The sequence below is a fragment of the Hyperolius riggenbachi genome, chromosome 10 (assembly GCF_040937935.1).
Source record: "Hyperolius riggenbachi isolate aHypRig1 chromosome 10, aHypRig1.pri, whole genome shotgun sequence".
In the NCBI taxonomy this organism is placed as follows: Eukaryota; Metazoa; Chordata; class Amphibia; order Anura; family Hyperoliidae; genus Hyperolius; species Hyperolius riggenbachi.
Window position 1 is genome coordinate 264,445,510 of NC_090655.1, and position 14,787 is coordinate 264,460,296.

Consider the following 14,787-nt stretch of genomic DNA (forward strand, 5'->3'; position numbering starts at 1 on the left):
GACATAAGGGCATCAGCACTGGAACTAATTAGTAGATATAAAACGCTTCGACACTAGCAAGCGGCCACTGCTAAAGTCTCAAAGGAAAACAGGGCAGCCCAGTGAGAGAGAATAAAGAGACCTTTCTCTTCCTTAGGGTGTCTGTACTGCTACGGTTAGCAAGCTGTCACCAAATACTATCATGATTGAGAGTTATAGATGGTAAAAATCTAACATGAGCACATAGCATAAGCCCTAATATGGCCAGTCTGTGAGCAATGACAGTCATACCAGCAATGCAGATACACATTATTCTATATTTACTGCTGATTACTCACCTGTTCTGCCCTCTGTAACAGTGTCCTTCTCTTTACTTGTCCCCATCATGTCACCATCCTCCATAGACTGCTGATCACTCCTCACATATGTCTCTTCTTCCTCTTTACTTGTCCCCATCATGTCACCCTCCTCCATAGACTGCTGATCACTCCTCACATAGGTCTCTTCTGCCTCTTTGATTGTCCTCATCATGTCACCCTCCTCCATAGACTGCTGATCACTCCTCACATAAGTATCTTCTTCTTCCTCTTTATTTGTCTTCATCATGTCACCCTTCTCCATAGATTGCTGATCACTCCTCACATATGTATATTTTTCTTCCTCTTTAACCACAACACTTCCACATATAAGTTCTCCACCCTAAGTGGATAAAGTGAGAGATAATTTTTAATGTGAACACAAATAACAGCATAGACAGGAGGAAACAATGTCACACAGTTTGGAGTCTCCGGGGACCCTCAGCCCCACCTACCTGATAATCATGGAGGATGGTGTGATCTTCTTGTAGACAATCCTGGGAATAAAGTGGACCTGTACATCTCGCTGGTGGATTACTGTTACTGGATCCATCTGTAGGAAACACACACACTGACTAAATATATTGTCTCTATGTGTTTATCAGATAATAGCAGTATGGAGGGTCCTCCTATATCCCCCTCTTTCCTTTACAAGAAATGAAAGTCCAGTGTGCTCCCCAGAACTTTCAGGAGGCATGAAAAAGTAGCTGGGTGGGGCAAGATGAGAGAATGCAGGCCCGGTGCTTCTGTGTGCAACTCTGCTAACAGAATAGGAGGAGGTGAGCCAGTGACAGCCGGGAGCTCACCAAAACTAGCCAGATGGAGCACCCAGCTAAAAGAGTCTGGGGAGAACACTGACGTCTCCTCTTACCTGGTGATGTGAGGGGTGGCTGATTCTCCATCATGGTGTTCTTGTAGAGGTCCTGGTGTCCTTCTATATACTGCCGCTCCTGCATGGAGAAATAGATGGTGACATCCTGACATCTTATAGAAACCTGACAAGCACAATGATACAATCACCACCTAGACACACCCCTTGCTGTTACTGGATAATGTCCCATAATGGCCTCCGTGGAAGCACATTCATAGCGCAAAACGGCTGTCAGGCACCTGTTCCCAGCACCCACCGCACCACCACACTCCACCAGATGGTATGTGATCCACTTTTTTAGCTACAAGAATCTTGTACTGCATTACTCTGCCCTGCTGTTGGAATAAAGCACCTGCAGTGCCGATTGCCTTCTTTACTCTTCATTTCCGCTCATACTGCCTTCTACTCTCATCAGAGCACGCAGTCTGTACCGCAGCAGGAGAAGAGTGTGTGTGTGAACCCTGCCTACATCCTTCCAGAGTTAGCTGCCCCAAGCTGCAGTGCCAACTATCCTTCCCCCTCCTTTTGCTCAAATGTCCCATAATTCCCAGCACTGCTCACCTCTCCTGTCAGCAGCTCTATCATCTTCCTGGTGATTTCCAGAATCCCCTGGATGTTGTCTCTCTTAGATAAAAGGGAGTGAGGTGGGGGCACCGTGATGGTCACATGATCACCAGACTTTACTGGAGGAAAACTCTGTATGGAAAGATCAACAGTAACGTCACATGACCGCCCAGAATCCTCCTCACCTCTCCAGTCAGTTAAGTGCAGGGCCGGTATGACTTTCCCTGTATAAGTAGCCAGATGTTTCCAAGCATTAAGTAACCCCACTCCTGTGTTTAGATAGCCATATGTGCCCCCAGTATTAGGCAGCCCTCCTTCTCAATATAAGTAGCAAGATCAGCCCCCAGTATAAGGCAGCCCACCTCCCAAGTTATACAGCCAGATGTGCCCCCTAGTATTAAGCAGCCCTCTACCCAGTTTAGATAGTCATATGTGCCACCAGTATTAGATGCCCCCACAACATGCAGAGTTGTGAGCAGAGCCTGCAGTGGAGTACATTTGAAATCGGCGCCGGTAGACTTGGGCGCAGGATACAGCGGTATATAGCCGATCCTGCTTCTGCACAAGTCCGGGCCGATTTAATTACTATTCCCCCTCCAGGCCGCCATGGATAGTGGGGGAATGAAATAATTTGGCTTACAGCGATTGCTGGAGGCCGAATTATCATGTTTTTAAGCAACCTTGGCTCCGTCTTCTGACGGAGCCGATGTTACTCACAGAGCGCTGCAATAGGAATGATTCCTATTGAAGTCTATGGAGGCGCCGGCTGCGCCCAAATCTAGCAGCGCTGAAAAGCACTGCTCCGCCTGCAGTGTTGCCTACTCACTTCACCGGAAACTCAGCTGTGTCAGACTCACAGTATCTCCTCTTCTCCCTCTAGTGATGAAAATAATAAGAGACACCACTAGAGGGGAAAAAGCCATGTCACAGGCTAGCAGCACTTTCTCTGAGTTCCTGGTGCAGTGAGGAGCAGAAATCCAAGCTTCACTCATGACTCTGCATTGGCCAGGCAGGAGAGGAGGAGGGGGGGGGGGGGGCTCAAGGGGAACAGGGGAAAAGACACAGGTGCATCCTCAGAGGCTAATACAGTCCCTGCCTGTCTTGCCCTGGACCTGGCTGTGTAATTTATTGCTAAAGATAAGAATGACATGTGATCTCCCAGAATCCTCCTCACCTCTCCAGTCAGCAGACAGATGATCTCCAAGGTGAGGTTGAATATCCTCTCAGTCATGTGACTCTGGTCCTTCTCCATCCTCAGTGATAGGGTCATGTGATCCATACAAGGATGCTGCTGCCTTTTGATAGATAAATGGGAGTATTATGTAGGCTGTACAGTTATCAATAGTGAAACTATCGGTACAAGACCCCCCTCCCCCCAGCACTCCGCATTACTGTCACTTGTGGGTGGTAGGGTCATGCAGAGTATCACAGGAAAGCATAATAAGCTGGTTTATAGCTACTTGTGCACTATACTCACAGCGTGCTGCAGTCCTGTCCTCCCTCTGCCTCCTCTCCAGCTGGCCTTCTCTCCCCACATCCACCTCCCGCTGTTACCATTCCTGTGATGTTACAGCAGTGCTGGTAGTGGTAGATGGATGAGGATATGAGGAGAGGCAGAGACTGAGGCTAATGGGAGCAGAGGACTGGAGCACACTGTGACAGCTAGCTATACACCAATGTAAATTCTATCTTTTACTACTCTGCATGGAGGTGGGGTAAGTAATGGAATGGGACATGGTTATACTGGGAGAGAAATGGCATCACTTGGGGTGGGGGGACAGGGGGACATTGCATATTGGAGGATGATGGCAATGCTGTGGGAGGGGGGTTCTCAGGGAGGACATGGATATACTGGGAAATAAATGGCATTACTGGGGTAGGGGACATTACAACTTGTATAGAAAGAAACAACCAGCACTTCAGCATATGTGGAATGACCAAGATTGCAGCTCACCAGTTACAAATACATCTTGGCTCCGCCAAAGGAAAACATCCAAACATAGTTCAAGAAGACAGGTCGGGCAAAGATGTCATTTCACCTTAAAAAGTTTATTGGCAGCAGATGTAATAGCCAGAGAATGCCCCCGAAGGAAAACGCTTCCCCACCTGACAGCTGTTTCATGACCGATGTCACATCATTAGAGGCACAGCGGAGGGTGCTGGGAGGCCAGTCTGCACCCTCCGCTATGCCTCCAATGATGCAACATCGGTCATGAAACAGCTGTCAGGTGGGGGATCATTCGGGGGCATCCTCTGGCTGTTACATCTGCTACCAATAAACTTTTTAAGGTGAAATGACATCTCTGCCCGACCTGTCTTCTTGAACTATGGGGGACATTACATACTGGGGGATAATGGCAATGCAGGGAGGACCCCGGGGGGACATGGCTATACTGGGAAGTAAACGGCATTACTGGGATGGGGGACATGACATACCGGAGGATAGTGGCAATTCTGGGGGGACACGGTGGGGGTGACATGACTATACTTGGACAGATTGGCTTTGTTCTGTTATGTGAGTGATCTGAATTATGATTAGTAAAGCAAGATGCCAACCAAAATCTATAGCGCATGTAGGGCAGACCACTAGAAAACTGGCAAACAAGTCACAGCAGTTATATAAAAGTCTCTTGTATGGCAATTACTGCAAGGAGGATGATCAGGATAATGACAGGTATACTATGACCTCCTCTGTCCACCCTGACCTCAATATCTTAAAGGGAACCTAAACTGAGAAGGATATGGACTTTTCCTTTTAAAATAATACCAGTTGCCTGAATCGCCTGCTGATCCTGTGTCTCTAATACTTTTAGCCACAGCCCCCGAACAAGCATGCAGATCAGGTGCTCTGACTGAAGTCAGACTGGATTAGCTGTATGCTTGTTTCAGGGTGTGATTCAGCCACTATTGCAGCCACAGAGATCAGCTGGACTGCCAGACAACTGGTATTGTTTAACAGGAAACATCCATATCACTCTCAGTTAAGGTTCCCTTTAAATATATAATTTAAAAAAAACAAACACATAATCACCTCTTCCGACAATGTCTCCTCTCCTCCTCCTACTGTGTTACATCACTTCCTATCTTACATCTCTTCCTCTTCACGTTCCACCTAGAAGAATTGAGATTGCCATCTTGTGGTGAATTGGCTAACGGCAGACTCCGTTTGTGGAATCAGCTGCACTCAAGGGTTGCAGTGGTGGCCTGTGTCCCCAGTAGAGATGGAAAGTCTGAATCTTTTCAAGGATTCGGATCATTCAAATCGGATCATTGAAAAGATCCGGATCTTTGATCCGAATCTTTGAATCATTTTACTAGGGAAGCAGACTGGGGGTGAAATGACTAGCAGGACAGGACTTTCCCTGCACTGTACATTCTGTTGATCCAGGGATTTTATCTGATTGCCATCTGGAGTCAGGAAGGAATTTTTCCCATTTGGGGCTAATTGGACCATGCCTGGTGGGGTTTTTTTCGCCTTCCTCTGGATCAACAGGGGTATGTGGGGGACGGGCTGGAGTTGTACTTTGTACTGGTTGAACTCGATGGACGTATGTCTTTTTTCAACCTATGTAACTATGAAGCCTGGCTGTTAGTATAGCAAGCTATGTGTCAACTTCAGTGATATATTTTACTTTTAGTTCTGTTTTAAGACATGATATGTAGACTCCTGCGGGATGATAAGATAGCCTTTACCCACCTAAAGAGAGAGGTTTAGCAAGCAAGGGGCCTTATCCCCTCCAGAGTTAAAGGGAAGATCCGCGCAGACTATAAAAAACAAACATGCACTTACCTGGGGCTTCTTCCAGCTCCTGGCAGTCGATCGGTGCCCTCGCCGCAGCTCCTCTCCCTCCCGGCGTCCAGCGATGAAGAAGCCGGTTTCCGGGTCGGCTTCATGTGCGCTCCACGGCGCGGGTCACGTGGTGTAAGTGACGTCATCTGGTCTCTACTGTGCCTGCGCAGTAGGGACCCGATGACGTCCCTACACCACGTGACCCCCCGCCGTGGAGCGCACAGATGGCGAGGTCAGCTGGACACCGAGAGGGAGAGGAGCTGCGGCAAGGGCATCGATCGACTACCAGGAGCTGGAAGAAGCCCCAGGTAAGTGCAGTTTGTTTATCATAGTCTGCGCGACCCTTCCCTTTAAGTTAACAGTCAAGAGTTAACATTTTATGGCCTGCCCATCTGATTCTCCCTGAGCATGCTGGGTATTCTGTAAAGCTGCCGCTGTAGTTCCGCAGTGTCGGCACACGTCACGTGGTGCGCTCCTGGGCCACCGGCATGCAGCCCCCGTGGAGTTGGATGATGTGTATGACTTCCTGTTTAAAGGGATACTTAAGTCAAAAATAAAAAAATATTTTTACTCACCTGGGGCATCCCTCAGCCCCATGAAGCTATATGGTGCCTTCGCAGCCTCGCTCCGATCCTCCTGTCCCCGCCGGCAGCTACTTCCGGGTTCGGCGACAGCCGCTGACAGGCTGGGAACGCGAGTGATTCTCCGCGTTCCCAGCTGCTATATCACCCTCTATGTTGCTATAGCGTATAACATATACATTATAGCAGCATAGAGGGTGATATAGTGGCTAAGAACGCAGAGAATCACTCGCGTTCCCAGCCTGTCAGCGGCTGTCGCCGAACCGGAAGTAGCCGCCGGCGGGGACAGGAGGATCGGAGCGAGGCTGCGAGGGCACCATACAGCTTCAGGGGGCTGAGGGATGCCCCAGGTGAGTAAAAATCATTTTTTATTTTTGACTTAAGTATCCCTTTAAGCTGGATCTGGTCGGGGACGCCGGGGTCGGGAAGACGTGCATCTTACAGAGGTTCAAGAGCGGCGTGTTTGTGGAGAGTCAGTGCAATACCATCGGGGTGGACTTCACTATGAAGAGCCTGGAGATCCAGGGCAAGAGGGTGAAGGTGAGGGGACTACAACTCCCAGCATGCCTCCCCAGCCTTATATGTGTGTGTCTATGGGGGGGACTACAGCTCCCAGTATGCCAAACTATATATATACATACAGGGGTGTAACTAGGCCCCACCGGGCCCCCCTGCAGAATTTCTGATCTGAGTGGGCCCCCCCCCCCCCTTTGGGGCCGTTTTGTGGGGGTTGGAGGGGACGCAGCATGAGGGAAAAGCCATGGCCACAGTCGGCGGGGAGAGGGGACGTTCCACCCCCTCCCTCACCTCGGGGGGGGGGGCTCTCCCCTCTGCGCTCCCCTCCAGCTTAAATTAGAGTCCGGGCAGCAGCAGGCAGCAGACAGATATATACCTTCTGTTACAGGAAGTCGCGTCAGAGACTAGCGAGAGGAACACATGCTGGAGCGCACGGAAGGTATGTATCTGTCCGCTGCCCGGACTCTAATTTAAAGTGGAGGAGAGCGCTGAGGGGAGAGCCCTGAGGTGAGGGAGGGGGTGGAACGTCCCCCCTCCCCCCCGAATGAGGCCATGGCTGTCCCCTCATGCTGTGTCCCCTCCAACCCCCACAAAACGGCCCTATTGTTACGTATATATATCTATATGATAGTGGTCGTGTGAGGCATGGCCTGGCCAGAAGTGATAGTGATGGTGGGCGTGCGAGACCAGGAGTTAATAACTTTGTAACCAAAGAGCTGCCTCTACTGCTTATGCTGCTGTAACCTGATCCCTCACCCTCAGTGAGCTGGGAGGAGTTGCTTCTCTCACTCCCAGTCCCTAACTCTTCACGTGCTCAGAAGAAGCTGCAGTTCCTCACTGTGAACCGAATCACTCCTTGTGATGATCCGGATAATTCGACTCACAAAAAAGATTCGGATCGAAGATCTGAATTGTTCATGATCCGGACAACACTAATGGAGAGGCTGCAGCTGGGAGATCACAGCAACAGTGTAACACTGAAGGGAGAAGAAAATGGAGGCTGCCGTATTTATTAACTTTTCATACAATACCAGTTGCCTGGCAGCCCTGCTGATCTACCTGAAGCAAGCATGCATTATTATTATTTAGTATTTATATAGCGCTGACATCTTCCGCAGTGCTGTACAGAGTATATTGTCTTGTCACTTAATTGTCCATCAGAGGAGCTCACAATCTAATCCCTACCATAGTAATTTGTCTATGTATGTATCGTGTAGTGTACGTATCATAGTCTAGGGCCAATTTATGGGGAAGCTAATTACCTATCTGTATGTTTTTGGGATGTGGGAGGAAACCGGAGTACCCGGAGGAAACCCGCACAGACACGGGGAGAACATACCAACTCCTTGCAGATGTTGACCTGGCTGGGATTTGAACCGGGGACCCAGCGTTGCAAGGCGAGAGCGCTAACCACTACGCCACCGTGCTGCCCACATCTAATCTAATCAGGTCTGACAATCATGTCAGAAACACCTGATCTGCTGCATGCTTGTTCAGGGTGTATGGCTGAAAGTATTAGAAGATCAGCAGGGCAGCCAGGCAACTTGTATTGTGTAAAAGGAAATAAATATTACAGCCTCTATATCCCTCTCACTTCAGTTGTCCTTTAAAGGTAATGGGAACAGCATGTAAAAAAATAATAAAAAAATGAAGCAGATACTTACCTAAGGAGAGACAAGGCTCTGGGTCCTATAGAACCCTCCCGATCCTCTCTCGGGGGCTCTAGTTCCTGCACTGGCTCCCCTGGTAAAGCCCCAAATCGCAAAACACTAGCGCTTTGCGCGGGTGATTTTCCACGATTAGCGAGGTAAAATCACTGCTCACACTTCTGTGATTCAGAGTGATCGCAGTCAACGCGTTATAACCACTGTGCTGCGATCGCTCTAGAATCGGGACAAAATTCTGCATGTAACACATTTTGCGATTGGCGTTAATCGTAAAACGCCCGCGATCAGCCCCAATCACGGCAGTGAGATCACTGCCGTAGGGTAAAATAACGCTATCGCTTTGACGATTAGTGGGAATTGCCCACTAATTGCCGTAGTATGAATGGGCACTAACAGTATTTGACTAAATTAGTCAAATACTGCTTTCCCCGGCTGAAGGAGGCTTTGGAAGTATTCGAGAAACCTGACTGCTCCTGAGGACGAGTGGCCATGTGCTGCACCTGCAAGATCTCGCAATCACGGTACAGAGCTGCCCGTCCTCCCGACAACTCGGGCCCCCCAAAGACTTCTGAAGTCTCCTTCGGCTGGGGAAGCAGCAGTGGTGCTCAGCAGAGCTCGAATATTCGAGTAGCTCGAATATTCGAGCTCTTTTTCAGCTATTCGAGCTCGGTATTCGAGCTCCGAATAGCTGGAGCTATTCGAATGCGCTATCCGAGTACACTCGAATAGCCCATTCACTATTCGAGCTATTCGAGCAACTCGGCGCTATTCGAGCTCGGTACCGAGCTCGAATAGCGTCATAGCCCAGATTGATGTCCTTAGAGCCAATCAGAGGGCTCCCAGGCCCTCTGACGGCAGCCAATCACAGAGGGGGACCCTGGCCAGCCCCTACCCTATAAATAGCGGCCGCCATGTTCCGTTTCTCCATGCTTACCTGAGACTTGTACAGAGAGAGAGTTGCTCCTTTGTGCTTTGGCTTAGCAAGTGCTCTATTGTGATCATTTACCTAGCGTTTTTGCTCACCTACACCTGCCATATACACCTATATTGTTGTTAGTTAGATAGACATTGTATTTTAGTTAGTAGCTTGTGTGTTACATTAGAGACAGGCAGCTGCTGCAAGCTTACAGGTTTAGGCCTCAGGGGGGCCTTGCCTCTGTGGGCAGCTGTCCTCTGTTTATTTCTCTCATCTATACCAGTATTTCTGCTGTCCTTTACTAATAGTATTGTAGTTATACTGTACTAGGAGTAGGACACTCACTGACTGTCACTGTTTATAGGCTACTAGCTAGCTCCTGCGTGTGTGCACTCACTCACTGTCTGTGTGTACACACACTCTATTTCCTTCTGATTACTGATAGATTATTGTTAGTTAGTTGTACTTACTTACTACTTACTCTTACTGTACCCGTAGGGACACTCACTGTCACTGTTCATATAGGCTACTAGCTCCTGCGTGTGCGCACTGCACTCACTGTCTGAGTGTACACACACAACACACACTCTATTTCCTTCTGATCGCTGATTGATTATCGTAATTAGTTAGTTCTACTTACTGTTACTACTTACTCTTACTGTACTAGGAGTCTAGGACACTCAGTCACTGTCCATAGGCTACTAGCTCCTGCGTGCGTGCACTCACTGTCTGAGTGTACACACACCCACACTCCATTTCCTTCTGATCGCTGATTGATTATTGTAATTAGTTAGTTCTACTTACTGTTACTACTTACTCTTACTGTACTAGGAGTCTAGGACACTCAGTCACTGTGTTCATAGGCTACTAGCTCCTGCGTGCGTGCACTCACTGTCTGAGTGTACACACACCCACACTCCATTTCCTTCTGATCGCTGATTGATTATTGTAATTAGTTAGTTCTACTTACTGTTACTACTTACTCTTACTGTACTAGGAGTCTAGGACACTCAGTCACTGTCCATAGGCTACTAGCTCCTGCGTGCGGTCACTCACTGTCTGAGTGTACACACACCACCCACACTCTATTTCCTTCTGATCGCTGATTGATTATTGTAATTAGTTAGTTCTACTTACTGTTACTACTTACTCTTACTGTACTAGGAGTCTAGGACACTCAGTCACTGTGTTCATAGGCTACTAGCTCCTGCGTGCGTGCACTCACTGTCTGAGTGTACACACACCCACACTCCATTTCCTTCTGATCGCTGATTGATTATCGTAATTAGTTAGTTGTACTTACTGTTACTACTTACTCTTACTGTACTAGGAGTCTAGGACACTCAGTCACTGTGTTCATAGGCTACTAGCTCCTGCGTGCGTGCACTCACTGTCTGAGTGTACACACACCCACACTCCATTTCCTTCTGATCGCTGATTGATTATTGTAATTAGTTAGTTCTACTTACTGTTACTACTTACTCTTACTGTACTAGGAGTCTAGGACACTCAGTCACTGTGTTCATAGGCTACTAGCTCCTGCGTGCGTGCACTCACTGTCTGAGTGTACACACACCCACACTCCATTTCCTTCTGATCGCTGATTGATTATTGTAATTAGTTAGTTCTACTTACTGTTACTACTTACTCTTACTGTACTAGGAGTCTAGGACACTCAGTCACTGTGTTCATAGGCTACTAGCTCCTGCGTGCGTGCACTCACTGTCTGAGTGTACACACACCCACACTCCATTTCCTTCTGATCGCTGATTGATTATTGTAATTAGTTAGTTCTACTTACTGTTACTACTTACTCTTACTGTACTAGGAGTCTAGGACACTCAGTCACTGTGTTCATAGGCTACTAGCTCCTGCGTGCGTGCACTCACTGTCTGAGTGTACACACACCCACACTCCATTTCCTTCTGATCGCTGATTGATTATTGTAATTAGTTAGTTCTACTTACTGTTACTACTTACTCTTACTGTACTAGGAGTCTAGGACACTCAGTCACTGTGTTCATAGGCTACTAGCTCCTGCGTGCGTGCACTCACTGTCTGAGTGTACACACACCCACACTTCATTTCCTTCTGATCGCTGATTGATTATTGTAATTAGTTAGTTCTACTTACTGTTACTACTTACTCTTACTGTACTAGGAGTCTAGGACACTCAGTCACTGTGTTCATAGGCTACTAGCTCCTGCGTGCGTGCACTCACTGTCTGAGTGTACACACACCCACACTCCATTTCCTTCTGATCGCTGATTGATTATTGTAATTAGTTAGTTCTACTTACTGTTACTACTTACTCTTACTGTACTAGGAGTCTAGGACACTCAGTCACTGTGTTCATAGGCTACTAGCTCCTGCGTGCGTGCACTCACTGTCTGAGTGTACACACACCCACACTCCATTTCCTTCTGATCGCTGATTGATTATTGTAATTAGTTAGTTCTACTTACTGTTACTACTTACTCTTACTGTACTAGGAGTCTAGGACACTCAGTCACTGTGTTCATAGGCTACTAGCTCCTGCGTGCGTGCACTCACTGTCTGAGTGTACACACACTAAATTTACTTGTGATTACTACTGATTATTGTAACTGCTAGTTGTACTTCCTGACTGTTACTACTTACTTACTGTACTAGGGGACACTCACTCAGTCACCTCACCAACCAACCCACTCCATTAAAGTACCCCACTTTTCACCCGCCCTTTTACAAAACTTTTGTCTATACGCCCAAAACATTTAAGATGTCTGGAAGTGGCAGCCAGCGCGGTTTGGGCAAGGGGAAGGGCAGCAAGGGAATCAGGAGGAGAGGGAGCAGCATTGTGGCAAGCCGCGGCCGCGGGCGCGCCACCATGCACAGTTCCGCAGCAGCAGCAGCAGCGTCAGTGGCTAACATTCCTCCCATAGCCACTGGCCGTGGACGCCTTGGGCGCCGCCCAGCAGGAGCATCTGCAACTCACGCTGCAGAGACACAGCAGCAGCAGCGTGTAGCACCTGCTCCCATTTTCCTCCAGCCGGGTCGGAAACGTCCCATTGAGGAAAAGGATGCAGACACTGTGGTGCAACTCATGACGGAGGATGAGCAGCCCGCCATCAGCTCTGCATCCGAGGCCTCCACCCTCACCACCACCACCACCCCTGTTCGCAGCAGCCGCCCAGCAGGGTCTGGGGAGGAGGCCAGTTCACCGTCACTCGCCGACCTGTCATTCAGCAGTCTTTTGACCCCAGGCATCATGAGTAAATTGTCTGCTGTTGTTGGCGATCTTGAGGAGGAGATGCTGATGGGCACTTTGGGGGATGAGGGATTGGACAGCAAGACTGTGGCGACAGTCAAGCAGCCCATCCATGCATCAGGAGAGGAGTTTGGGGGGTCCTCATCCCAGCAGGACATGTTTCAGGAGGGGGAGGATGATGATGACCCGGTGACAGACAGAGACTGGGTGCCACCACCTCCAGGGGATGTCGTCCTCAGCAGCTCTGAGGAGGAGGAGGAGGATGCGCTTGTGGGCCTTGCAAGGAGGCGCATCATTGCAAGCATTGGCAGCGTCCCACAGCCTGCTGGTGTCTCAGGCTCAGCAGCAGCAGCAGCAGCAGCATCAGCCAGTACCACCCCCAGCCGCACCCAAGCCCCCCCCCCCCCAACCACCACAGGGAGACAGGCAGCAGCGCTTCCATGCCGTAGGGGGAAGTTTCTGTCACCAATCTGGCGGTTTTTCACCATGCCCACTGTGTACAGCAAGTACGCCACTTGCAACCACTGTCAGCGGAAGTTGAGCAGAGGTGCAGACCCCTTAAAGTTCAGCACCAGCTCGCTCATCAACCACCTTGCGGCTAAACATTTCCACCAGCATGAGGAGTTCCAGAGGCTGAAGGCATCTGCTGCTGGCAGTGGCACCACACCCATCACTGCACAGCCTTCAGCAGCAGCAGCAGCAACAGCAGCCACCCGCCCTCCTGCTCCTCCAGCAGCACCAGCAGGAGTGCGGAAACGCACTGCTCCTCCCCCCTCTGCAACTCCTGCCGCCGACACTGAGGCCTGTTCTGGCAGCCAGTCCTCAGTGGCCTCCTCTGCTGTGTCTGCTGATTCCCGTGTCAGCAAAAGGCCACGCCAGAGCCTTTTGAGCGAGTCCTTCCAGGGGGTGGTTAGGGCTCTGCCTCCCAGCAGCCGTCGCGTGCGGCAGCTGAACGGCTTGCTGGCACGGGCCATGTGCTCCCAACTCCTGCCGTACACGCTCGTGCAGGAGGGGAGCGACATTCGTGCGCTGCTTGCTTGCGCAGCCCCAGACTGGCAGCTCCCCAGCAGACACTTCTTTGCCCGCAAGGCCATTCCTGCACTGCACCGCTTTGTGATGGCCAATGTGGAGCGAGGGCTGGAGCACGCGGTTGGTGAAAGGGTCCACGTCACCATGGACTCCTGGAGCAGCCGCTTCGGGACAGGCCGCTACCTGTCCTTCACTGTCCACTGGGTCAGCTTGGTGGAAGGGGGTGAGGATGGGAGAGCAGCAGCGGGCACAGCAGCAGCAGCAACACAGTGGGTGGTGCCACCCCGCAGGCTCAGGGGAACTGCAGCAGGTTCCTCCGATCCTCTGCCATCCTCCGGCACACCTGGCCAAACCCCCCGCCTCAGCAGCAGCGTGAAGGCCCGCCACTGCCAAGCGCTGCTGCACTTGGTCAGCCTTGGGAAGACCAAGCTGACGGCAACCCATGTGTTGGCCAAACTCCAGGAGCAGGAGAGGATTTGGCTGACCCCCAGAGGCCTCAGAGTCGGAGAGGTGGTGGCCGACAATGGGGCCAATCTGGTTGCCGCAATAGACAGGGGAAACCTGACCCACATCCCCTGTCTTGCCCACGTGCTGAACCTGGTGGTGCAGAAGTTCCTGCGCACCTACCAGGGGATGGGCGAACTGCTGGAAACGGCAAGGAATGTTGTGCGTCACTTCCGGCGCTCGGCTGCAGCCTGTGCGAGCCTGGAAGACGTGCAAAAGGAGCTGGATCTGCCACGCCATCGGCTGATCCTTGACGTTCCGACTCGCTGGAACTCCACCCTGGCGATGTTGGAGCGTCTGGTTGAACAGAGGCGCGCTGTCAAACAGTACCTTGCCCTGGCCACTGTTTCCGCAGCTCAGAGAAGGGACAAGACCAGCAACATCCCGTCCATCGTCCCCGATGATGACTGGAGGCACATGCAGCAGGTGTGCTTAGTGCTGGCTCCCTTCCTGCAGGCCACAAACATGGTGAGCAGGGACCATGCTATGGTCTGCGAGTGGGTGCCCCTGGTTTCTCTGCTGAACAGGGCCCTCGATGCTTTGCTGGAACAGGGAGCGGCAGCCTTGGACCAGCAGGAGCGGCAACCAGCTGCGCAGTCCACCTCTGAGGGGGAGGAGGAGGAGGACTTGGTGGAGGTCCCTGACCTGGCTGCTGATGAGGGGGATCAGCACAGCGCAGCTGAGTTGGTGCGGGGGTGGAGAGAGGATGAGGCGGCAGAGGAGGAGGATGAGGACAGCACTGACGTCGATGTGCCAGCAGACGTGGC

At 50.6% G+C, this 14,787-nt stretch overlaps 2 protein-coding genes across 2 annotated transcripts in view; one reads left to right on the forward strand and one right to left on the reverse strand.

Moving 5' to 3' along the window:
* LOC137535385 (zinc finger protein 721-like) overlaps window positions 1-14,787 on the forward strand; it is a 378,642-nt gene that overhangs the window by 240,976 nt on the left and 122,879 nt on the right. The window lies entirely within an intron of this gene.
* The window catches only part of LOC137535388 (zinc finger protein 271-like), a 96,047-nt gene that overhangs the window by 10,293 nt on the left and 70,967 nt on the right, over window positions 1-14,787 (reverse strand). The window contains exon 8 of the mRNA XM_068257218.1: window positions 13,974-13,996. Coding sequence (XP_068113319.1) covers window positions 13,974-13,996 — 23 coding nt within the window. The remainder of the gene's footprint in view (window positions 1-13,973; window positions 13,997-14,787) is intronic.